The sequence below is a fragment of the Aythya ferina genome, assembly GCF_964211825.1.
Source record: "Aythya ferina genome assembly, chromosome: 12".
In the NCBI taxonomy this organism is placed as follows: Eukaryota; Metazoa; Chordata; class Aves; order Anseriformes; family Anatidae; genus Aythya; species Aythya ferina.
This window is the reverse complement of record NC_140308.1, coordinates 1,840,720-1,865,506: the sequence shown is the minus strand read 5'-3', so window position 1 is coordinate 1,865,506 and position 24,787 is coordinate 1,840,720. Positions and strand designations below refer to the sequence as shown.

Sequence of the window (24,787 nt, the reverse complement as noted above, 5' to 3'; positions counted from 1 at the left end):
CCCACCTCATCTGAAGTCTGTGGCTGTGTTAATTGCCACGAGCCAATTAATTTCCCTCGGAGCAATGGATGTGTGTGTGACTATGCAAAGGCAGAGCAGGCCGGGTGAGCGCGGGGCGGATTCTGATCTCTGCTCCACCAGAGCTCGCCCGCTCCCGCGGCAAACCTGGCTCCAGCACGGCTCAGGCGCGACGATGCCGATGGCGAGGGGCTGGAAGAGCCAGCGCTGCTGGTGCCGCAGGAACACGCCGAGGGATATAGGGCAGCTTGGCTGGGTTTGGGAGAGTTTGGGGGGCTTGATTTTAGCTCATCGGGTGCACCCGGGTGCGTGCCAGCACCACATTCATCCCGTGTGGGCTTTGGTGAGAAAGGGACCAGCACAAAGAAAGACCTTGGTGGCACTGCAGAGAGGCTGGGGCACGGCAGGAGGGGGCACAGGGTGACACTGGCACCATGGCCATGGGCCCCCAAACCCCAGCACAGCCGCTGCAGCAGACGTGCCGTGGAGCGAAGGGGACAAAAAGGATGCCAAAAGGACACAGAGATAAATGAGGCTTGGGTGAAAATAACGGTGATGTTCTCATCTGCTCTCGGGTTTCCTGTCCCTGTTTGACCAGGGCTGTGAGCAGGAGCGGAGGGGAAGGCAGCTTGGAGCAGACCCAGGCTCTGCCGGGAGGAAGGAAATGTGATATTGGCCTGGGAATGGTGTCATTGCCTTTTCTTTTTTTCTTTTCTTTTTTTTTTTCCCCTTTTTTTTTGGGTCACGACAGGCTGGGCGGGAAGTGCAGAGCGGGGCCCTAGCTCGGGAAAGCAGGACGGGGGATGCAGCCAACGTGCCGCGCCGATAGCCCAGCTCCTGCCTGGTGACATTGGCCTCATTCCCTGTCCCATGGTGCTGGGGGCACCTGGGTGTCGCAGCAGGGCTCCCCAAAACCTGGTCCCCCACCAGCACCTCCGTGAGCGCGCGCCGTCACCTCTCACCATCTTCCCCCGGCTCCCCTTAAGCAGCTGTGCGTTCGTCATGGTTTACACAGGGGTGTGGATGGAGAAGGTCTTGTAAAATATTAAAAAAAAAAAAAAAAAGGGAGAGGAAAATCCTCCCCAGCCCCTTTTGGCTTATGCAAGCTCACTCTGTGCTGATAGCAGATCTGCCCGGGTCACGCAGACCTGGGGAGATGCAGCGATTGCGCAGCCACAGCACTCGATACCTCTCCAAGGCCCTGGCTAACGAGAGCGCTTAATCCCGCGCTTAGTTCCGTGTCTGTGCCCCGAAGCACTTAGCAAAGCACTCAGCAAGAGCCCGGTCCCATCCAGGCGTGCCTCCTTCATCCAAACGGGGTGGATCCATGCAGAAAAAACCCCGCGCCCCGGTGCTCTCCGGCAGCCCCCACACCGTGCTCGGCGGGGCACCAGCCAGCTTTGAGCCTCCTGCTCTTCCTTAATGACTCCAAGCAGTGCCTAAGGAGTTAATTTGGATTAAATCTCTTTTTTCCCTGCTCCTCTGCCCTGCCCCAGACAGGTCCTGCTGCTCCTGCGGTCCCCTCCTGGCTGCTCTTTGTCACCCGGAGCCATCGGTTTCAGCAGGCAGCTGCCCTGCCCCGCGCTGCCCCGCGCCTCTTATCTGCGTCCTGTTAAATGATCTCAAATATGTGATATGATAAAGACAAACAAACACCCGTTCAATTTAGTTCACCCTAATGCCAGACTCTACTTTTACCGAAGTAATTAAGATTAATGCAGCTGATAATTTGGGAAGCATTCTTAAATGTACCCTTCTGGCAGCATCTAACATGTAATTTTACCTTAGAAGATTTATCGGAGCACTTAGGTAACAGATAGTTCCTTAGCAAACAGGAGCATTTAGAAGGAAAATGAAAGATTAATATTTCTTAAATAAATGTCAAAATAGTCATTCTTTATTACCGCCCCACAAAGATGCTGCTGTCAGTCCCAGCCCCTCTGCTGATCCCCGGAGGAGATTAAACCCACGCAGTCCTGGTGAGCAGGGCGAGAGGAGGTGCTCAGGTGCCTCCTCCGTGGGATTCTTGAGGAAATCAGGCACTTCGGAGGGCTCTGCTTGCCCATACCAAAACAGACCCGAACCATTTATTTGCCATCAGCCTGCTTGTTGCCTTTGGGAAGGACTCAGCAGCTGCTGGCTGAGCCTTGCGATGGGACCGGTGGGCTGCAGCTGGTTTACACCCAACACCTCCAGGCTCCCGTGGGCGCTGGGTTGGGCGTTACGGGATTTTCTTTGCTGGGTTGCCTCGATCCACCCATCCCTTCTTATTCTGCCAGCATGCTGGGGTGACCTCCAGCCAGGGCTGAGCCCTTTTCCCTGCCTCCTCTCGTTCCGCCACCCTCTCCATCCGTGGGACGCCTCCGAGGTGCCCTGGGGGGTGTTTTCCAGACCTGCCAGCACCTCCAGCTCAGGCGGCACGGATATTTGGGAGGGAGCCTGGGCACGGCGCCGAGACCCTGGCATGCAGCACCCCCACATCCCGCGGGGTGCCCGGGCAGCTGCTCGGCTCGGCGCAGGGACGTGCCCACGGCTCGTTTGGAAGGAGGCTGTGTGAGAGCAGGCCGAGGAAGGAGTAGGACTCCGCGAAATCTGGATCCAGATTGAAAGCTGGACTCTCACCAGCTTGGAAATTCAAAGCTGTTCGGATCCAGAAAATCAATTTTTGACCATCGTGAGCAAGAAGCTAACTTTATAAATAACCTTCCAGCTCCTCATCTGGCCAGAAAAAAAAAAAAAAATCTGCTGGAAACGGCCTCTTGCGGTGCTCCTCGCCCTGACAGAGCCAGACCAAAGCATCCGTGTGTGTGTGTGTGTGTACACCAGCATCACTTCCAGCCCCTCCAGGTCCTTTTCAAGCCTCGGCACCAGTGCTCAGCCCCCCCATGCTGTGAGCATCCCGTGGCTTCTCCTCACGGGACACCCCAGCCTTTCTCAGCTAAAGCACATCTGTCACCAAACCTTCTCCTTCGCTCCCCAGCGTGGTGCTGACCCCAGTCCCCAGCCTCCTTCCTTGGGGACAAGCAGGGATGAGGGACGCATCGTGTCCCTCCCGAGGAGATGCTCCCACCTGCTGTGCCACGCAGGAACCGGCCCCGTTGTGCTTTTCTCTTTAATTGGCAGGTTCATGTCCGAGGGATGAGCTGCTGCTGGGTTTGCCCAAGCAGCAGGCACAGCGCTTTGCTGCTGGACCAGGAGCTGTCGGGGAAATAACGACCCCTGAAAACCCCCTGAACTTTGTAAAAGTGCCCTTTTCCCCCATTCCCAAGTAGGAACACAAGCGAGGAGCCTGCAGGCTGGGATGCAGGGGGTACTGCTGGCATGTAGGGGATGGGGTGGGATGTAGGGGATGGGGTGGGATGCAGGGAACGGGGTGAGATGCAGAAGAGGACACAAACCCTTTGTTTTTCCATCCCCACTTTGGTTTTCTGGCTCTGCGGGCACCCAGCTCGGTGTGGCCGTGGCAGGGCGTTTTTGGGGAGGGAACCCCTCCTTTCCACAGCCTCCTGCCAGAGCCCAGCCCAGGCGCTCGGAGCCACGGTGCCGGCAGCCAAGCCAAACACGGATTCCTGACATAGTTCTCTCTTTCCTTTGCAGCCAAGAAATTCATATTTCATGGGAGGTGGAAGTGAGTCCCGGCAGTAGCGGAGCGGCGGAGGGGTGCCAAGGTACGGCCAGCTGACGGCGCAGGATCCGATGCTATTTTTGGGAGCCAGGAGCTCAGCTCCTCACCCCCGAATCCCTGCTTGCGGCGATGCCGGGGCTCAGCCCCCGAGGCTGTGACCTCCCCAGCTGCTTTTCTGGCCACCCGGCCCCACTGCAGCCCGGCCACATGAGACAGAAAGTTTAAACAGCCCCGGCTTTGAGAAGGGGCCAGTTCACAAGAGGAAGGGATTTTTCACAGCCCCAGCCAAAGCCTCGCCGTCAGAGGCGGCTGCTTGAGCCGTGCGGATGGGATGGGATGGGATGGGATGGGATGGGATGGGATGGGATGGGATGGGATGGGATGGGATGGGATGGGATGGGATGGGATGGGATGGGATGGGATGGGATGGGATGGGTGCCCTTCATGCAGCACTAAAATGCCCCTACATGGGGCAAATGCACACACACGGGCTCTTTTTGTGCTCCCTGCCTTGCCTCGTGGCTTTTCCCTGAGGATGCAGCCCGTTTGGGTTTGCAATTTCTCTTTCCACCTGCTCCCACACCCACCTCCATCAGCTGGGAGCTGTGGCTGCAGGAAGCACAGCGCCTCTGGCCCCGATACCCCCAAGGTAGCAGCCCCCAATTCTGGGCTCGCTGCTTACCCACAGGGGGGGGCGAACCCCAACCGGGCCCCCCCGACCCTAACCAGGACCCCCTTGCGCCGAGCCCCACGCACCTCCCAGCCCTATCAGGGCTTCGCGGTGCCGGGCAGCGTCCATCGAAATGGCAAGAACAGTTCCTGCCTCGATAATCTGAGCAGACGATACAAGCGGCAGATAGGCGAGGGGGAGCGTTTATCTGGGCGATGTGCAGATGGAGAGCTGAGTCACCGCGATTAAATGACTTCCCCAAGGGCACGCAGGGGAGACGCCGAGCCGAGAGCTGAACCCAGGGCTGCCCAAAAGCCCCGAGTGGCTCCGTCCTCCCATCCCGCTGCAGGGCACGAGATTTTTTCCTTCCCTGTCCCTCTGGCCCAAGGCTGGAGCCGCAGCGGGGTTCTGCAGAGGCAGCGCTGTGGTTTCAGCCCTCTCCTCCCGCTTTGTTTCAGCAGCTTTTTGCAGGTTTTTTTTTTCCTTTTTTGCTTTTTTTGGGGGGTTTTCGCACAGCCGTTTGCTCCCTCGCCGCCGTGTCCTGGAGCGGGGGGCAGGTGAGCCCCAAAGGAGCTGCTGGGGACGTGGTGGCCACCTCGGTCCTCACGCTGTGGTCCCCTCGTGGTGTCCCTGGCTGAGAGCAGAGCTGGTGGCACCCACGGCTCTTTTCTCCAGGAAAGGGGCTGCCAGGATTGGCATTTATAAGAACCACCAGGACGATGCAGGGGAGGTGGGATGGACGCTGCTCTGTGCCATGGTGGCCACGTCCCCACCACGCTTAGCCAAAGCCCACACACCAGCAGGCGGAGACTCCCCACCAGCCAGGTGTCTTTTAAGAAATATCACTTTTTATTTAGTCATTTTGGACATGCAAACTTCCTTTGCCCTTGTCTTGTCGCTTCCCAGCTCCTCTTCCAGCAGCTGAAGCAATTAAAACCTAAAGAGGAGCCTGGGCCCAGCTGAGAGACAGGCAGAGGAGCAGGCTGAGAGTAAATATAAATATAAATATAAATATAAATATAAATATAAATATAAATATAAATATAAATATAAATATAAATATAAATATAAATATAAATATAAATATAGAGGAAACAGCCAGAGGAACACAACCAGTGCTGGTCCTGTGCGCACAGTGGGACACCAGGGCCACCACCAGTGGGGACAGATTCCCCGAGCCCTGCTGCAGGGATGCTTCAGCCACCGTTTTGGGGCACAAAACCTTAATTTACACCTTGCCCTTATCCCAGGCACCATCTATGGGGTGAGCTCGCCCCATGCCCTGCCGAGGCTCTGCCACCACCACGGCGCAGCAGCCGGCACCCGTGGCTCTCCAGCAGCTCCTGCGTGCCACCAGCTCCTCTTTCCCCACCTTCCCCACCTCCAAACTCCTCTGCCAGCGCGGGGTTTGTTTCTCCTGGCGCTCGGCACCATCACAACTGCGATCCCCAGCCCTCGCCGTGCCCACGCTGCAGCTTTTCGGATACACAAATGAGCCTTTCCTCGGAAAAAAATGGCTCCTTTATGCGGCTGAAAGAGTGCGACTGTGATAAGGGAGCGAGCCCTGGCCTTGGTTATGTTATCTTGGCCAGGAGCCTTTGCAAATTTAAGCAGCAGCAGCAGCAAACAGGCTTTACAGTTGCAGCTCGAAGCGCATAAGCGGCACGTTGTTTTGCCAGCCCAAGCCCCGCGTGCCGATGGGCTCTGTTGGCTTTGGCCAGCGCAACATCCCGCATCACGCCGGGCTTTGTTTCACTTCGCCGAGTGGCCAAAACGTCCCCCTGCCTGCTGCCACCTCCCTGCAGCATCCTCGCGGGCAGGGCTGGGGCACCGCGAGCTGCAGGAGCACATCGCTCGCTTTTTCTTGCAGAAACCCTCATTTTCTGCCCCAATCTTCCCCGGGCAGGAACGCCGAGGCTGTGTAGCACCAGGCAGAGCTGGCATGCGTGGAAACGGGGCTGGGTAATTAACAGAACTGCTAATCAGCAGAACGCTAATGAGCTGCGGCTCGCCCCTATTTGCAGCCTGCTGCCCCCTCCCAAGCTCAGGGCAGTAACGTGGCTTCGACCCCTGCAGCACGAGGCTTGTGGACCCTAAAAAGGTGTTTTTAGTAGGGAAAAAGAAAGAAATCCCTTCACTTCCTTAAAAAGAGAATCTTCAAAAAGGGGAGTTGCCTTTTTCCTTCTTTCCTTCCTTCATTTTTTTCCTTTTTTTCTTTTTTTTTTTCTTTAATGTAACCCATGTCTGGGGCTAAAATTTAAGGGCTTTTTAAAAGCTGCTCTTGACATTTGCTTCCTGCCTAATGCCCACAGATCCTCTCTTGTAAAACCAGCTGGTAAATTCCCGACTGATTTTCTAACACCCTCAGCTACTTAGCAGCACCTAAAATCCGGAGCAGGGATAATTTGTGGCCGTGGGGAGCACGGCTGGGAAACAACCCCATCCTCTGGCAGGAGCCCAGCCCTGAGGGTCTGGGGTTGATTTTTGGGGTGCCGAGAGGGCACTCGTCATCCCTCCGGCCTTGGCTGCCAGATTTGGGACGTGGGGGCCCCCCTGGGGACACGGCTCCCAGCCCGGCCGCCAGCCCTTCCCGGTAATCCGTAGGTGGAGCTCTTCTGTCATCTTTTTTCTGCTTATGCTGCTGAGAAGAACCCAGAAATAGCCTCCCGGGGAGGAAAAAAGTGCCTGGCTCAGCAGCTCGCGGTGAAGGTGTGATGTTCCCCCAGCACCCTCTGACACACCGAAAGCTTCACCCCATCACAGCACGAAGGGAAGGGGTCCCAGAGTCTCCCCCCACCTCACATCCCCTCTGCCCCCCAGCACTGCTCACCCCCTGCCGTTTTTCTCTTCCTTTCTCCAGGTCTGGGCTGAAAGGATGCGGCAGAGCCCTGCTGCCACCCGGGACCCCACACCACCCCGTCCCCATCCCCGTACCCGGCCCCGCAGGACCGTGCCATGACGGGCGGGCAGGAGCCGGCAGCAGGACGGGCAAGAGGGGCTGCGTAGCCCCCCTCCCCGGCTACCATGACCGGAGAGACCCAGCATGTTTACACCATCAGCGACGCTGAGGCTGGCCCCAAAGAGCAGGACAAGGACTTTGGCTTCGAAGGCTGCGGCGAGAAGGATGGCAGGGCGCTCGGCGGCGGCTCGCAGCCCGGCGGGGGCGAGGGGACATCGCCCTTCCCCGCCACCAAGGACAAGGAGCCCCACAGCCAGCGGGAAGCCGTGATCCGGCCGCAGCAGGCGGGCAAGATCGACTTCAAGTCCCTCCACAACAAGCCCAAATTCGCAGGCGAGAGCGGCTGGGGAGGCATCAAGGGCAGCCCCCAGTCCCCCCCGGGGAAGGGCAGAGCCCGCGAGCGCAGCCGCCGGGCGGGGAAGGGCGACAGGGGCCAGCACCAGCTCTACCGGCTCAGCATCGCCAGCGCCCGCCCCAGCCCCACCATCGGCATCGCCTACCCCCAGCAAAAAGTGACCCCCCCAAAAGTGCCCGAAACCAGCCGGGCTCCCGCGGCCGGCAGCTACCGCTTCCACGTGCCCGGCGTCCCCGAGGAAGAGGAGCTGAGCTTCGGCCGCTGCTTCCCCGAGGCCACCGCCGGCCGTACCTCCGCCAACTATACCTCACCACCCGCCGGCCCCCCGCGCCCGCCCCACGGCCCCAAAGGGCAGCCCCCCGCCGGCATCCCCCTCAAGAGCCCCGGCACCAATGGGCAGCTACATTACTTAGAGTTTCAGGCGAACGGGGCGAGCTCGTGGCCCTCTCCGGAGAAGAGCTTCGCAGGTGCTAGCTACGGGGTCAAGCCCAGCTCTTTCCCCGAGGGCGGCAAGGCGGGCGGCCACGCGCTGGGCGCTTTGCCCTTCCAGTTCCCCTTCCAGCTGCTGCACGACTCGGGGAAGGAGCCGTACCGCGGCGATGCCGAGTACCTGGACGTGGCCCTCGCCGCCGGCCAGGCGGCTCACGGCGCCTTCAGCTTCCACGCGTCCCCCCGAGAGTGGCAGGAGGAGGCTCCGGGCATCGGGTCCTTCGAGGGCGCGTGCCCCCCGGGCCGGCTGTACGGCGTGCCCACCCCGCTGCTGGCCCCGCCGCCCGCCCCGCACCGCGGCCCTCTGCCGTGCTACAAGGGCAGGAGCGAGCACCCCGCCGACCCCAGCGGTGCTCTCTCGTCCTCTGGTGCTATCGACCAAAACCCAAGCACTTTCCAAGAAAACCAAGCTGTTTTTCCGTCTAGTTTACACTCGCCTAGTGTGCCAAAGCCAGTCGGTAAGGGGCAAGCCTCAGCCAAAGACAGTGTGCCCAGCCCGCGGCTGCTGCTCCCGGGCAGCCCTCTCAGAAGGAATATGCCACCAAACTCCCTCTCCCAAGTGCACTTTCAGAGCAAAGCCTATTGCAGCTCCCCCGCGGGCAGCGCGAGCGCAGGACCTGTGCCTTTCGAGACAAGCGTTCCCACTACGGCGCCCACCCACCCCCGGCTCGTGCAAGCCTGGGAGGGCGCCGCCAAGGCGTTTTCTCCCATGGAGCAGAACTCAGCACCTTATTCAAACCCTGTTGGAAGCCAGTTCTCATTCGAGTGCCAGCCTGGCCCCGAGCAGAGGCAGCACAGGCAGAAAAACGCCAGGATGCCTTGGCAGCAAATACACCTCGCTTCTGCGGTGCCCGGCCAGAACAGGATGGAGCTGTCGAGGCAGATGAGCGGCCAGAAGCTCCCTTTCCCCCTCGGCACGCCGGAGTGGCCGGGCAGCAAAGCCCACAAAGGGCCCCCCCTAAACAGCTCCCCAGGGTATCACGGCAAAAAGCTCCTGTCGGGGGAGAGCCTCGGGGCGCAGCGTGGGGACCCCGGCTTGACAGGAGCTTTTTCCTTCGAAAATGGCAAGGACCCAGCCTCTCCTGCTTGCGACTCGAGAAGCAAAGCCCTCTTCTACAGCATGGGCCAAGCGGGGCCGCCTCCTCCTCCCTCCAGGAGCTCGTCGGGCTCAGCGTTGGTCCTGCCGCCGTCAGCCTTGGTGGCAGCTTCGCCCTGCGGGTCCCCGCTGCCATCCCCTGTCCCCAACCCCACTTGTGGCAGCACCTGCTCCTCGCTGTCCCCCGTGTCCAGCAGCCCGCTCAACCCCAGCTTTGAAGACGGCCAGCTATCCGGGGCGCTCGCCCCCTCGCCCTTCTTCCACCACCCCTGCCATCCCAAGGAGGGCAGCAAAACCTTCCACCCCTCCGAGGTGCTGACCTCGGGCTCGCTCCACTACCACCCCCAGGACTCCATCAAGCCCTTCCACTTCCCTCCCGACGCCCTGAAGGACGACCACCTCCTGAAATGCTCCCCGGAGAGCCCCTTCCACAAAGCGGGCGCGGAGGTGGCCAAAAGCTGCCTGGATGGCTTGGACGGGGAGCCGCCGCCGCCGCCGCCCTACGCATCCCATCACCTGCTGGCCGGCTCGCTCAGCAGTGCCAGCCTGGACCAGCTGGACGTGCTGCTGACCTGCAAGCAGTGCGACCAGAACTACAGCAACCTGGCCTCCTTCCTGGAGCACCGCCAGTTCTGCGCATCCCACCCCGCGCCCCACGCCGAGGCCAAGGACCCCCCTCGGGTAACCGAGGGGCGACGAGGGCTGCCCCCCGAACTCCCCAAGCCCCCCACCACCACCACCGGGGCCAGCCTGCCGCTGTCTCCAGACCCCCAGGCACATCTGCTGGCGCTGAACAAGGGCGAGGAGTTTCTGCTGGATGGGGAAAGCAAGAGCGACGGCAAGGAGGATGCTCTGAAGGGCGGCCTCTTCAACGGCCTCGCCGCCAGCTCCTTGCCTCTCACCGCCTCCGACCTGGACATTGACGATGCCAAGCTGGACAGCCTGATCACCGAAGCCCTCAACGGCCTGGGGTACCAGTCGGACAACCCAGAGATCGACAGCAGCTTCATAGATGTGTTTGCCGACGAGGAGCTGACGGGCATGAAGGCCGCCGGCAGCGGGGCGTCCCACAAGGCGAAGGAAGCCCTGGCCTCGGAGAGCAAACCCAGGCACGCAGTGGTGGAGGAGAAGGAGGGTTACTGTGATGAGGACAGCCACACGGCGGGGGAGAGGGCGAAGAGACGAGCAGGAAAGCAGCACGGCCACAAGGGGAGGGCGGCACGGCGGCTGGTGGCCCGCGAGGCCGAGCGGATGGAGCCGGCAGCGGAGGAGAGGACGGCCAGGCTGCGGGTGGGCAGGAAGAACAGCGTCCCACCGGTGTCCTCCAGGTCAGCCTCCGGCCAAAAGCAGCCCAAAAAGCTCAGCCAGGAGCCTCAGATGAAAAGTGAGGCCGGGCAGGGCGCTGCCACCAAGAGCTCCAAGCCACCTCGCTTCTCCATGAAGGAAGGGAAGAAGAGGAAGCCCCGGAGCGGGACGTGGAGCAAGGAGCTCATCCACAAGATCGTGCAGCAGAAGAACAAGCTCCACCAGCTGCACGCGAAGAGCAGCAAGCAGGCGCAGCCCCCCCTGCACCACGAGAGGCTGGAGCCCCCCAGCCAGGAGGGCCGGCTCCAGGAGTACGACTACGTCTCCGACTCGGAGGACGAAGGGGCAGCGTGCAGCAGGCTCCGCGGGAGGAGGAAGCGAGGGGCAGCCTTTATGGGGAGAGCCAAATACAGCTTCAGCAAGAAACGCCCGGGGAGAGGCGAGAGAGCCAAAGAGAAAGACCCAGCCTGGAGCTACAGCCGGAGGAGAGACCGCCAGAAAAGGGAGGCACCGGGGAACAGGAGGGTCTCCAGTCCGGAGGCTGCCAAGAAGGGGGATTGTGCCGGGAGAGCACGCAGGAGGAGCAGCCAGTCGTCCACGGGCAGCAATCCCAGTGTGAGCGTGGCCACCGAGGCTGGTCCCACCGACCTGGTGGGGGAGAAGGCAGTCGTGCCGGGGAGGAGGCACTCGGGCAGCCCGGCACGGACACCACGGGCTGGTCTGGGCCATCCCGAGGACAGGAGCCCAAAGAAGAGCCAGAAAAGCAAGGAGGACGTCTCGCGGGGGACCAGGCAGGTTGGCTCAGCCAAACCTTTGCTAGCAAGCCCCAGGTCCCATCCAAGTACTGCACCCGATGCTTCTGCAGGGGACGATGCAAAGGAGGAGCCACTGCCGCCGAGCCAGGAGGGGCAGCTCCCCAGCACGGCCACCTCGGGCAGGAGCCCCATCAGGCTCCCCCATAAGAAGGAGGCAGAAGAGCCCAGAGGAGCAGCAAACCAGGCAGGAGAAGGCAGCCTGGAGGCTCAGGACTCGGCCGGGCTGGCGATGGTCGGCCAGAGGCAGCAGTTTGCCCCCTACACGGGTGACACAGTGAAGTACCACGCAGAAGAGCTGATGGCTCCATCCAGGAGCGAGCCCAGCCCCAGTGGCACCAGCACTGCCTTCTCGGGAGCAGGCAGCAAGTATGGGAAGGCGCACGGGGTCACTGACGTTGGGAAGGGCTTTGCCACACCAGGTGCCCCATTTGGGGGCGATGCGATGGGGATGATGCTGGCTGCCAAGGCGCCCGATCCGTACGTCGGTGGTGACAGCGCCTTTTTCGATCCCAAAGCCCTTCCTGCTCACTACGATGCCAACCTCTTCTCGAAGCCCCCAGCCCTGGGGTCCTCGCACATGGATGAGATGTACTTGTGCCGGGAGGACATCGGCACCGGCTCCTTTGAGCAGAAGCACGCCAGCATCTCCCCCTACACCGCAGAGACCCCACAGACCAAGGTCTCCTCCCCTCTCAGCTTTGACTCCTCCTCGATTTTTGGAGAGCTTCCCGTGACCGAGTTCGATTCACCGCTGTACGAGAGCGTGTCCGCCGGCAAGGACGGCTACGTGGCAGCCTTCGCCTGCCCCAGCAGTGCCCCCAGCAAGCCGCTGCCCTTCGAGCAGCCCTACCCACCGTTTATGCCGGAGAAGGACTGGTCCCTGATGGAGGAGGTGGCTCCGATGCTGCCAGAAGACATGGCTCACTTCCACGGCCTGGCGGTGGACAAGCCACTCGCCAAAAAATTCCCCGAGGAGGGTGCCGTGCCCGCTGCCCAGCTGCCTCTGCCACTGCCGGACAGGATGACGGATTACAACGTGGCTTTTATCAATAACATGTCTGACGACGAGCTGGAGATCAAGCGTCTGGTGACGGAGCTGGAGAGCCAGCTGCAGACCAGCAAGCTGAGCGGCGAGGCGCCCACCGCCCTGCCAAAGGGTGAGCATCACCCCACTGCACCCCTGCGGGGATCTGCGGCCGAGCCCTTCCCACCCCTGCCTGCAGACCAGGGCCACCAGAAGGGGCTGTTCATGGCAGATGAGCTGGGCACCTCGAGCCTCCTGGCCACCAAGATCTGTGCTGGGGAAAGGTTGGGGGGCGAGAAGCCGGCGGTCACGGGTGCCCGTGGTGGCTACGAGGGAGGCAGGGAGCCCTGGCACGGACCCGCGGCGGCGTTTGGCTCGTTGGATGCCGGGATGTGCACGCCACCCTCCTCGGATGGGTTTTGCCCCAAAGAGAGCGGGGAGCAGCTGCAGGGAGCTGTGGCCACCGAGGGAAGTGGCCCCAGAAGGATGGAGAATGAGTCTTCCTCCAAAAGCCCACCCAACCCATGCGCGCCGGACACAGCTGAGGTGCCCATCTACACGGACCCCCCTGCAAAAAGCCCTCCTGCTGTCCCCAGTGCCAGGATGGGGGAGGCAACCGAAGCCAACAAGGACACCCTGCCACCCCTGCCATGCAAGCAGGGTGCAGAGAGCTTCCCTGTGCCAGGGAAACCGGGTGAGCACTTCGGTGATGCCGCAGAGCTGGAGAAGTTCGATGCTCATCTTCCAAACCATAACCCTGAGCTCGGCTTCCAGCCGGGTCCAGCCATGGACCTCCCCTTTTCGCCTCACATCAAAGAGGTCCCAGATGCAGAAGAAAGACCCTTCGGCAAGTCCAAGGAACCCCAAATGGTGAAAAGCTCCTTGGACTTCAAGGGGGATGGCGGAGGGTCTGCGTTGCTGGAAGAAACGGAGGAGAGGAAGAGCCCCGCAGCCTTGCCAGCCCCCGGGCACGGCGACAAAGCCAGCAAGCACAAAGCTCTGCTCTTCCACATGCTGAGCCTGCCCAAGGAGAGCAGCTCCCAGAGGACATCAGCCTCCGAGGACGCCAACCCGCTGCAGCAGCTCCAGCTCTTCGTGGCACGGACGGTGAAGAGTAACGAAGAGGAGCTGTTGATGCCCTGCTTCCCCGTGCTGCTGGCCCCCGGCCACCCCGCTGCTGCCAGCAAGGGCCAGCAGGAGCAGAAAGAGGAGGGTGGTGATGGTGAAAATCAGGCGTATCGCCCTGCCCCAGGGGAAGGGGACGTCCCTGGCAATGCAGAAAGCGTCTCTGCCCCTGCTAAAGAGGCTGTGCCATTCCCCGGTGCCTGCAGGCAGCTGGAGCCGTTCAGTGCAGTGGGCTCCTACGGTGCAAAACTATCCACATTTGCTGGCCCGGAGCTGCAAAATAATGTGGCGGAGCTGCAGCACTTAGCAAATGAAGACGAGGAGGCAAATGACATTAATATCCGTGCAGATGGTGCTTCCCGAGAGCAAAATGACCTCTCGCCACTAAGAAACGCAGCGGTGACCCCACCGCCAGGGCAAGGAAAGAAAGCTGATCAGCTCGTGGAAGAGCAGGAGCGTAAAGATAAAAACAAAGCGGCCTTGGCATTTAAAACACATGAGCAATCCCATTTAAGCTGTGGTTTGATGGAGAAAGAAACGCTGGGCAGTGCAACATCAGCGGGGCTGGGAACAAACGAGGCTGAACGCAGAGCGTGGTGCCGGGGAGCTGACCGGGACGAGCAGGCACCAGGCTCCGTGGGCACGGGCAGTGCCCCCGCCAGCCCCACCAGCACACTCAGCCCCTCCAACGAGCCCCACACGCATCCCCGTTTGCTGCAGGACACAAAATTAAATGCGAAGCTTCCCAGAGAAGGAAATGGTAAGAAAAAGTCCCCCAACGGCTGTCATTACGCAGGTGAATCTCTGGCCAGCCTGCCCTCGCCAATGGGTTTTCCTCACCCCAAATACTTGCAGAGTGGTGGGACCGAGGGAGGAGAATCCCCCGGCTTTGGCAGTCAGCTCTCGGAAGAGAACAAATACAGCAGGTCCCCGCTGAACGCCTCGAGCTCATTCCTTGTGACCAGATGTCCTCCTGAGGCCGATGGCAATCACACCCACCACCCCACCCCGAGCCCAACAGAGCAAGGGACATGGAACAGGACCCCTGCTTTTCCCCCCCTGCTGCATCACTGCGGGATCACGCCGACAGAGGCAGGTGGGGACGGTCACCGCCAGTCCCCCGAAGGTGTTTTGGGAAGCTATGGGCAGCCTGAAAGAGAAGGGATGGCGAGAGCCTGCGCTCCTCTGCGCGCTGATGCCCTGGTGGGCTCTGCCGTGGAGGTGGATGGTGCCCAGGAGCCATGCAGGAAGGACGGCTCGCCTCCCTGCTCGCCTTTCAGCCACAAACGGGGTGGGAAAGAGGGGCCCGAAAGTGCTGGTGTCGTGCTGCCAGGATCTCATTTTAGGGAAAACCAAGCGTGCACCATCACCGACATGGTCATTAACTCCATTCCTCTGGAAACCCAGAATTACCCAACGCAACCCACCACAGATCTGGTGTTCACAGAAAGAGAGGTGAACCTAAATCGGGAGAAAAAGCTTGAGAACTGCTGTGATGATGGAAATAAGCATCGGAATGAACCGGAGGCTTTGTCCAATGGTTTTGTTGTTCAGCAGGTGCCAGCTGCTGTCTGTAGAGGGCTTAAAAGGACAGGAGATCTTGGTCCTGCCGAGTCAAATGGCCACCAGCCTTCAGAGGCAGCAGAGGTGAGAACTGGTGATCCTTCCAAAACCACAGAGATCGGAGAAAAGAGTTTAAAAGGGGAGAAACCCACGAGCCACAGGGCTGAGCACAGTGGAGAAGCTGCGAGTTGCGTGCTAAATAACATGGGCCAAGGAGAGGGCACCACAAGTCACAGCACCCCAAGCCCTTCCCAAAACGAACTGCAGAAAGAAAAGAAGCCCAACGGGCTCCAGGTCACCTGCGACATTTGTTCAGCCTCCTTCCGCTCCAAGCCTGGCCTGACCCGGCACAAAGCTGTCAAGCACCAGGTGAAGCCAGGCAGGACTCCCAGGTCCACCTTGATTCCTGCGGACGAGACGTCGAGGGCAGCCCAGAAGGTCCCCAGGAGGAGCCTGAAGGCTGTCAGAGAGAAAACCTGCGGCTCCCAGGTGCCAAATGCTGCTGAACACACGCCCAAGAAAATGTGCACGGGCCTGGAGAAGGAGCCCAGCGCGCAGATGCAGGAGGTGGTGAGCAGGGTGCTCAGCGACCTGAGCGTGATATCCCTCGAGGTGTCCCAGGAGCTGCACCGCACGCGTGTTGCGCACAGGGAGGTGAAGGCCAAGGGGCAGCACGCAGAGACGGGGGCAGGAGAGGACCCAGGGAGGCAGGGCAGGAAGGGGGAGAAGGGCAGGAGGAGCCAGAGCAAAGATCCCGGAGGGGTAAATGGCAATTCCGAGAGGAAGCTGAACAGGAAAGTGAGGCGGAGAAAAGCAAAGGCATTTCCCAGCAGACACGAGCCCGATGGTCCCTGTGAGCTGGGGAAGAGCTCAGGTCCTGCCCCTGCTGCCCTCAGCCCCAGCCTGCCCGCTGTCACGGAGGGCCTGCGTGAGCCAGGCGGGTGCATTTCCACAGAGGAACAAAATTTACCCAACTCATCCCCTCCAAAAGCGAAGCAGTCCCCGTGCGCAGCCGAGCTCGCGGAGGACCCGGGCGACAGGATGGTGCCTTCAGAGGAGGTCTGCAAGGAGCCAGGAACGGGCACGGCTCCCTGTCCCGAGGGGGAGGAAGAGCCAGGTGAAGCAGAAAGAACGCAGGCTTGCAGAGCGTGGGTTGGGGGGTTCGTGAAGCAAGTGGAGGAGGGACTGGGCGAGGTAGGCGAGGAGCAGCACCGTGATGGCACGGAGGAGATGGAGGCTGAGACAGGAGGCAGCTCGGGAGGCAGCAGCGCTGGGAAATGGAGCAGTGCCCCAGGGGGTGTCACATCACCTTCCCCAGGGGTACCAAATGTGCAGACAAATGATTTGGAAACCCCCCAAAAGGCTCCCACGCATGGAGCTCTGCAGACCCCACCAGCAGCCAGCCCCGCTCCTGCGGAGCCGAAGCGCTGGGCGAAGGCAGAGCTGACCCCGAGCCGGGAGCACCATGGGGACAACGCGGCCACCTCCGACCTCCAGGGCTTGTTCGACGACGACCCCACGTTCTCCCAGCTGTTCCCCCGAGACGAGCAGCTCATCCGGAGGAAGTGCACGCGAGTGTATGGGAAGCGCAGCAAGAAGCCCAAGCCCGTCACCGAGGTGAGCCTGCGGCCGGCGGGTGCCATCGACCTCTTCTCCATCCGACTGGCGTCCGACCTCAGCGACACCGGCTCCTTCTGTGTCACCAGGGAGGACCCCTGCGAGTACGAAACCATCTCCATCGACGACGCCTTGATGCTGAACATGTGTCACGGCAGCAAGGCGAGGAGCGGGGAAGCAGGTCCCGGTGGATCCGCCAGCACGGCGCTGCGCTCGGACGGCGAGAAGGCCAGCCCTGGGAGAGATGTCACTGACCTGGAGGACAACGTGCTAACGTTCTTGTGCCAGAACAGCCACATGGACAACGGCCCCAGCTTGAGCATCTGGGCCGGGCTGGAGAAGGAAGGAGAGAGCCTGGCCGCCGAGGGGATGTTTGAGGCTCCGGTGGGCCTGGAGAACGAGCACTCGCTTGGAGAAACGAGCTCCGAGCCCCCCGACCTGGCGGAGGAGCCCTACGATGGCAAGAGCAGCGAAGATTCAGGCTCTCCCGAATTCCACACCATCGACATCGAGATGCTGAATGCCAAGCTGAAAATGAGGGACGTGTGCTTCTTCGGTCCTTGCGAAGAGCTCCCCGGCAGCGGGGACGATGGCGCTTCAAGCTTCAAGCCGAAGCCGGGGCAGCACAGCAAGCACGGCAGAAGTAAGCTAGAAGATGGGAAGCTGGGCAAAAACCGCGGCGACATCCCCATCAAGGCCAAGGACAAGCAGTACAAGTGCAAAGTCTGCTTCCAGTGGTTCCTGACGCTGGGGGAGCTGGATTTCCACAAGCTCACCCACAACCCCTCCCCGCCGCCCACCTGCTACATGTGCGTCCAGCGCAAGTTCAGCTCGCGGGAGCAGCTGAGGGACCACCTGAAGGAGAAGCACGCCAAGAACAAGGCCGGGCTGTGGGCCTGCGGGATGTGCCTGAAGGAGATCTCCGACGTCTGGATGTACAACGAGCACCTCCGCGAGCACGCCACCCAGTTCGCTCGCAAGGGACAAGCACAGAAATCCGTGATGGGCTTGCCGGCCTGCTTCGGTGAGGACAACGATGCCGTCACCCAATTCCTCAACACCATCATGTGTCGGAAGCCCAGCAGGTCCTCCCGGCACGCCGAGCCCAGCAGCAAGCACACGCCTAGCAGGGAGAGCAGGAGCCCCAGGGAGCTGCCTCCGGAGCAGGAGGTCAAGGCGGTGAAAGAGCCCTTGGAGAGCAGCAGCGTCAAGGTGAAGCCTCCTGCACCCAGCTCCTCCAAAGCATCTGCCAGTCCGTCTCCGGAGCACCCAGCAAAAAGCGAAGGCACCCCGAAATCTGTCCCCATGCACCCCGACTGCAAGGATCCTTCCAGGGACTGTCATCACTGCGGCAAGCAGTTTCCCAAGCCCTTCAAGCTGCAGCGGCACTTAGTGGTGCACAGCCTGCAGAAGATTTACCTGTGCCACAAGTGCCCCATGTTCTACCAGGAGACCAAAGAGCTTCGAAACCACCTCAGCCAGGAGCACGGGGTAGTGGAGGAGCAGGAGATCAAGCACACCACGCTGTACGCCTGCGAGCTCTGCGCCGACGTCATGCACGTTATCAAGAAGTCCTTCATCTGCAGCATGTGCAACTACACCTTCTCCAAGAAAGAGCAGTACGACCGGCACATGGAGAAGCACCTTGCGGGCAGCAACAGGACTTTCAAATTCAGAGGGGTCATGAGGCCCGGCGCTGCCTCCAAAGAGGGCAGGGAGAAGGTGAGGGAGGACGGCGTGCCGCCGAGCAAGAAGAGGAAGGTTGCTCCCCACGGCACCTCAGCAGACCGCCTGGGCCACGCTGGTGACCTGCAGCTGGTGGATCCTGCGAGCCCCAGCCTCCAGCCTCCTTCTGAGCCCTTCCCTGGAGCACCCAGGGACCCGGCAGCACCTCTGCCCCAACCCCCCGTGAAAACCGAAGACCTGGTGGGTGACTTCTCCGACCTCCTGGTGGAGATGGAGAAATCCCAGTTCGACACCCTGCCGCCTCCACCCTGCCTCTCCCCGTCTTTGCCGCAGGCTGCGGCCGGCGGTGCTGAGCTCGGCCACATCGCTGCCCTCTCCATCGAGGAGCTGGAGAAAGGAGCGTTTGATGGGAAACCGCTTCCTTTCCTGGACTCGCCCGGGTTTAGCCTTGACCTGGCTGGGTTAGCGTGCAGCCAAGCCACAGACCAAAAGCTGTCTCCTCCACACCTCACCGAGAAGCGCGGCTACGCCGATGCCCATAAAAGAACAAGCGCAAGCAACAAAGACGAATACATAGCGGGGGGGCTGGAAAACCCTGATGCAGCCACCGATGCCGTGGATGGAATCCCATTTCTCCAGCTTGCCAAGAAGGTCTCGGAGCTTCCTTCCCAAGGGGCAGAGGCTCCACCGGCCAAGGAGACCCACAGGACACAATGGGGCAACCCCAGCACCAGCGAGGCCTCTTGTTGGGAAGGCGCATCCAAAGCCACTTCTCCGGAGGCTGCCCACCAGCCCCTGCCCCTGAAGGACAAGACAGCATCTCCTGCACTGAACAGGGCTGCCAAAGATTCGGCCTCCCAGAAAAAAAACACGGGGAACCAGCCTGGTGGTGAGGCTGCTCCCGAGGAGGGCCAGCAAGGCAGCGTGGCAAAGGACAAATCCGCGCCCGATGGTGGCACCAAGGAGAGCAGCGCTGGCACCAGGGACCACGGTGGCAACCCAAGCAGATCCTCCGGCCACCAGCTGCGAGGAGATTCTGCCGGCCACACTGCCAAGCTTCACCCCAAGAGGAGGAAAGAGCACAAGTCCCTGAGCCACCGGGGCAGTGCCGGCTCCCGGGAGAACATGGAGGGAGACGGGAAGAAGAAGAAAGGCCGGGCACCGGGCCCGGGCAGGAGCGAGAGCAGCGGCGAGCTGAAGCGTGCCGACTGGAGCATCGCCGAAACTCCTGCCCTGTCCCCGGGGAGGAGGGATGCTCACGGCAACAGGCTGCTCCCCAAGCCCAAGATGGGCACCCAGCTGAAGAAGATGGTCCTGGACACTTGCAACCAGAAGAAGGGGGAGCTGCGGCACGCCAACGGGGACGTGCGGCGCAGGAAAGCCATTTTGGGGAAGAGCCTGCACCAGGTGCTGGCCAAGGGCACGGCGCCGGCCCCGCGCGGCTCCTTGCACAGCCCGCGCCCCGCGCGCGGCACCAAGCCCGCCGGCTCGGCCAGCTACCGCACGGCCGAGTCCCAGAACAACCTGCTCAGCCAACTCTTCGGGCAGAAATTAACCAGCTTTAAGATCCCTTTAAGGAGAGAGACTTCAGAGTAATTTATGGAAGTGACTTACGGTGATCCGCAGCTGCTTTCACGGAGTTTGCAAGGGGAGAAATTATCAAAGCATTAAATTCGTTTGTGTAGCATGATTTTTTCTGTCTAGCTTAAATGAACTTGCACTGCAGCCTCTGTGAAATAGTTTGCTTTGTGTCTACTAATCTACTTTAATTCACCTGATTTATCATGCAAATGCTAGAACTTTGATGTTGCTGATGATTTTCATGAACTGAAATTGTAATCGCTTTGGGCAGACTGAATCGTCAAGAGCAAATGCTTTATTGCAGAAGTGCTGAGGTTATAAGGATACTTGCAAATCTCAGACCCTTTTGAGGCTGTGTCTGTGTTATCTTTGTACAAAGTACTTGAAGAGATGAACTTCATTCCGTAGACGTCTTATTCATAAGGTGCAGTACACTGTAGAAAGCCAATTTTTTTTTTTGAAGATTTTGCACAAATAATCCCGTACAATTCATTTAATTGGGAGCTGGCCTAAGAGATGATACAATTAAAAAAAATAATAATAATAATAAAAATTAAATTAAGCATCAAGTGTCCCATATTCTGACAGCCATCCCTAAGGATTTGTTTCTACGTCGTCAGGAGAATACCGAAGCAGCCGGCGAGCTGTCCGAGCGCGGCCACCGCCGCTGCCACCCTTTGACCACTGTAGGTGATGTGCACGGAGGAGAGCTGCCACCGCTAGCAAACTGCACCTTTACACTTGTGACAAACTCTTGTGTTTTAGGGTTTTTCGGGGGGTTTTGTTGTTTTTTTCGTTGTTGTTTTTGTTCACGTGGGGTCGTTTGTTTGTTCTTTTTTTTGGTTTTTGCGCAACGACAAAACTGTGCCAACTCACCGCACCGCACCGGTACTGGCCGAGTGCCCTCAACGGTATAACTTCTAAACCTATCTTACTGTATTGAGTTAGTGGCTATATAGGTATCCGCTTTTTACTATGCAGTTACTGGTGCTATTCTTATTTCGTAATGTGAATACAGACTTCCTTGATCGAAAAAAAAATAAATAAAAATGAAATAAGATAAATAAAAGGGAACCGTTAGGAAGTAGCCGTTACCTGGAAGAGAAAACAAAGCAGGAAAATCAAAGGTTAGGGAAAATCCTGTATGCTGGTACTCCGTAGTGTCGCGAAGGTTACGTCACGCTGGACAAGCACGTTATACAACCGAACTTCTGAACCGGAAAGTAATCTCAGGTGCAAACGAGGACATGGAAGATAACTAAATACTATTGAAATACTCCCAAGTCAAGGAGGTGAAGTAATGCACTGATGTGATATGAACAGTCAGAGTACTTTGCGTCTGTCCTGCAATTTTTTTTTTTGTTTTGTTTTGTTTCAGATTTAAAAGGAAAAAGAAAAAAGAAAAAAAAAAAAAAAGAAAAGAAAAAAAAAAAGAGGCTTTATTCTGTTAATATGTACCTTTACGATTCTTCGTATTGTATAAAAATATTGTAGGTAATTTACCTTGGGTGCAATGTGTTATGTCAAAAGTTTTTATTTTGATATTTTGTCAGAGAAGCAGAGAGAGAGCAGGAAACGCCGTTTTATGATGTTGTATGTGTGCTTTTAAAGTGCCTCTTTAATATTGTTAAATAAAGTATGAGATGAAAATATGGGGTGGTACTGTAAAATCACACCTGATTAATCTTTTCAAATATATTCCAATATTTTCACAGAATTTCCCTGTCTTGTGTGGCGTTTGTGGGCTCCTTCTCCCCGGCTGTGCTGGCACAGCCCGACCCCAGCCCTGTTCTTGGCCCCTTTCCTGACCCGGCCACGATGCTGCCGGTGCCGCAGGAGGACTCTTGGCACATTTTTGTGGTGTCCTGTGGGAAGCAGCTGCAGGAGGGCTTGGTGTCCCCGCTCACGGTGCCCATCCCCAGCATCCTCACACCCTGGTCCCCACCACGGGGACATCCACGGGATGGCCAGCAGACCCTACTAACATTTCCCTTCCTCCTATACAAGCACCCCAGCGCATTTCACACCCTGGCTGTGGCACAGCCCCACGGGTGCCTTATCCGGGGGGGGCCCCAGCTTGGTCAGCCCCAATTTGTCCTCGAGCTGACCTCTGCTGCGCCGCACTGAGGTCTGGAGGTAGGAGGCTGACACAAAGCCGGGCATATTATATTCTTTAATTACTGTTGCAATCATAACATTTAAACGCTGTCAATGAGAGATAGCTCATAACCGCGGGCTAGAATCCTTGCCACTTGGGGCTTGTAACTAAAACTGCAGGATTAATTTGATTAATTGATAGAATTATTTTCCAAACTACTCTTTTGTTTATGGAGGCTTAAAATGCTTGCCGCCTGCACCCTCCTGGTGTGTTGCAGAGTGGAGATAAAGCGGCTGAAAATAATTAGTATGGCTTAATTTAGGGAAAAAAATAACCTCAAAAGAATTTTGCAGAAAATTTAAAGCAGCACATTTTACTTTGTTTTGGCAGGAAATATTATGGAGTTGGAAATGGGACTTTTATGTTTTCTCTCTCCTATATTTCACCGGGGCTGCAGCCCTACCGGGGAGAGGAATATTTCACTCCGGTTTGCTGCTGCAGCTCTCCCACACCCCCAGCTCCGTAACGAGGGCACCTGGAGGATAAAATCCCACCGGGAGCAACAAGTTTGTGGTGGGCAAGGTGCGGGGATGCCGTTTGGAAGCAGCCCCGACCTTCCTCCTGCGTGCCCCGAGCAATGCCCACCCCAGGCACCGCTCCCCCTGCGCGCTGCCACGAGCCCCAGCACCAGCCCAGCATCCTCCCTGCAGCTCCCCGAGCTGCTAAAGCCACAGCTGGAATATTTAATTCTTCCTTTTCCCTTCCAAGCTGGGAGATGGAAAAAAAATCCCCCCCAAGTTTCCATCAGCTCCTAAAGCCCCGGAGTTTGCTGAGTCTTGCATTTACCCGCGCGCGTCGCCGTTGACACTTGGCGGATTGCAAGGCCCCCGCCAGCATGATGCCAGCGAGGAAGGATGAGCCCTGCTGATCCTCGCTGCTGTGGCTTTTTTCCAGCTGCTGTTTGCTCTTAGAGCTCCCCCCCGAACCCAGCTGCCCTTTCTTCTAAGCCCTGCATCCAAGTTTCCGAGCTGTAGGTGCTTTAAGCCTCTCCGCCGTGCCGGGCGGATAACGGGATCCACCATGGTTGTCACGCTGCTAGCAGGGGCTGGAGATTTTTTTGTTGCTCTTGAGTCAAATCTGGCCGTTCCTTGCACAGCAGGCATTTAAATCCTGGCCCCCACATCTCCCTTGCCAGGGACACGTGCACCCATTGCCTCCTGCACGAGTTTAAGGGTGCGAATTGAAAATGTGGAAGCGAGCGGGATGGGGGCGCGGTGCTCCCCACGTGCCAGCTCTGGAGATGTGGCCCCCAGGGAAACTTTGGAGGGTTGCAGAGGGAATTTTCCTGGGGGTGAAACCAATAGGAAAAAAAAATAAGAAGAAGAAAAACACCACCACCACCAAAAAAAAAAAAAAAAAAAAAAAAAAAAAAAAAAAAAAAAAACAGCTCCAAGAGATGATACAACCCTAAAATACCCTGAGTTGGAAGGGACCCCCAAGGATCATTGAGCCCAACCCAAACCCCAGCCTTGAATTTGGGGCTTCCAGCAGGGCATGGGGTTGGGAAAGATTGTCTGCACGTTTCCCCTGGGCTTTGACGCCCCCCCAGGAGCAAGGGGCACCATTTCTTTGCGCCCTGCCACCACCTGGCAGCAGGTGACGAGTGGCAGCAGGGCCAGCTGCGCGCACCGGTAGGTGGCAGGGCCCGCCCGGCACCCAGCCCTGCGGGGGCACCCCGGATGCAATTCCTCCCTTTTAGGACAAAAATACAAAGCCTAAAATCCGACTTTTTGCAGCTGTTCCCGCAGCCCCAGGCAGAGCCCTGCTGTGCCACCCACCGGCACAGCTCCCATGGGTGCCCTGCACCTCTCGGGGTGCCCGGCGCCGCTGCCGCCCGCCCCTCGGCCCTAAAATATGGCCGAGGCAGCGCCTCAGCTTTTTCCATTTACATTCCTCCGCCGACACATCCTCTCCCCGCGTCTCTAATAATATCGCCCCAGATTAATTGGCACTAATACAAATGTACACAGCTCCATAAAAAGATGTCACCTCGCGCACAATGGGGGAAACGGCTGCCGGCGCATTATCTCTGCTCTGCAGGCATGTAATTCACTCCTCGGGAAAACACGCTATTTATTCTGTTCCCCTATAACAATCTCTCCGCAAACACAACGGGATGGGGAAGGGAGGAGGGGGGGGGAGAGGAAGAAAAACGCCACCCACGAGGAGATGTGGTGCTGTCACCGGCAGCCGGCCCCGCGCCACGGCGGGTGGCACCCACGCAGGGGCACCCGTGGGTCCCCAGGCGGGGCGATGGGGTGGGGAGATGCTCGGGGAGGGTCCCACAGCACGGATCCGGCCGTCAGCCCCATGGTTTCTGAAGCGACTGCAAATTCTCAGGCCTCGGGGGGGATCTCGGAGGGCTTGGGAGGGTGCCAAGGAGCTAATTAAAAGGACACTGGCGAGGAATGCGCAAGGGTGAGGACTGCAACCTGTTCGTCCCTGGGGCAGGGCTGGTGCTGCAGGCAGCCTTTGGCACGTTTGAGGGGTTTTTTGGCTAGTTTGAGGGGTTTTTGGTGGGTTTGAGGGCTTTTTGACTGGTTTGAGAGATTTTTGGCTGCTCGTTGCAGGGTGAGAGGCAGCCACTTGGTGCCCAACCCCATCTGTGCCCGCTCGCCCCCCACCGTAGCCCCACGGATCCGTGTGTTTGTTGGCGTGCATTGTAACACCTGATCTGATTTTTTTTTATTATTTTTCTTAT

At 58.8% G+C, this 24,787-nt stretch overlaps 1 protein-coding gene across 1 annotated transcript in view; it reads left to right on the top strand.

The window, feature by feature from the left end:
- Window positions 1-24,787, top strand: part of ZNF469 (zinc finger protein 469) — a 232,243-nt gene that overhangs the window by 201,805 nt on the left and 5,651 nt on the right. Inside the window, exons 9-10 of the mRNA XM_084533035.1 lie at window positions 3,616-3,686; window positions 7,174-23,377. Coding sequence (XP_084389161.1) covers window positions 7,338-19,943 — 12,606 coding nt within the window. The 5' untranslated portion in view covers window positions 3,616-3,686; window positions 7,174-7,337 and the 3' untranslated portion in view covers window positions 19,944-23,377. The remainder of the gene's footprint in view (window positions 1-3,615; window positions 3,687-7,173; window positions 23,378-24,787) is intronic.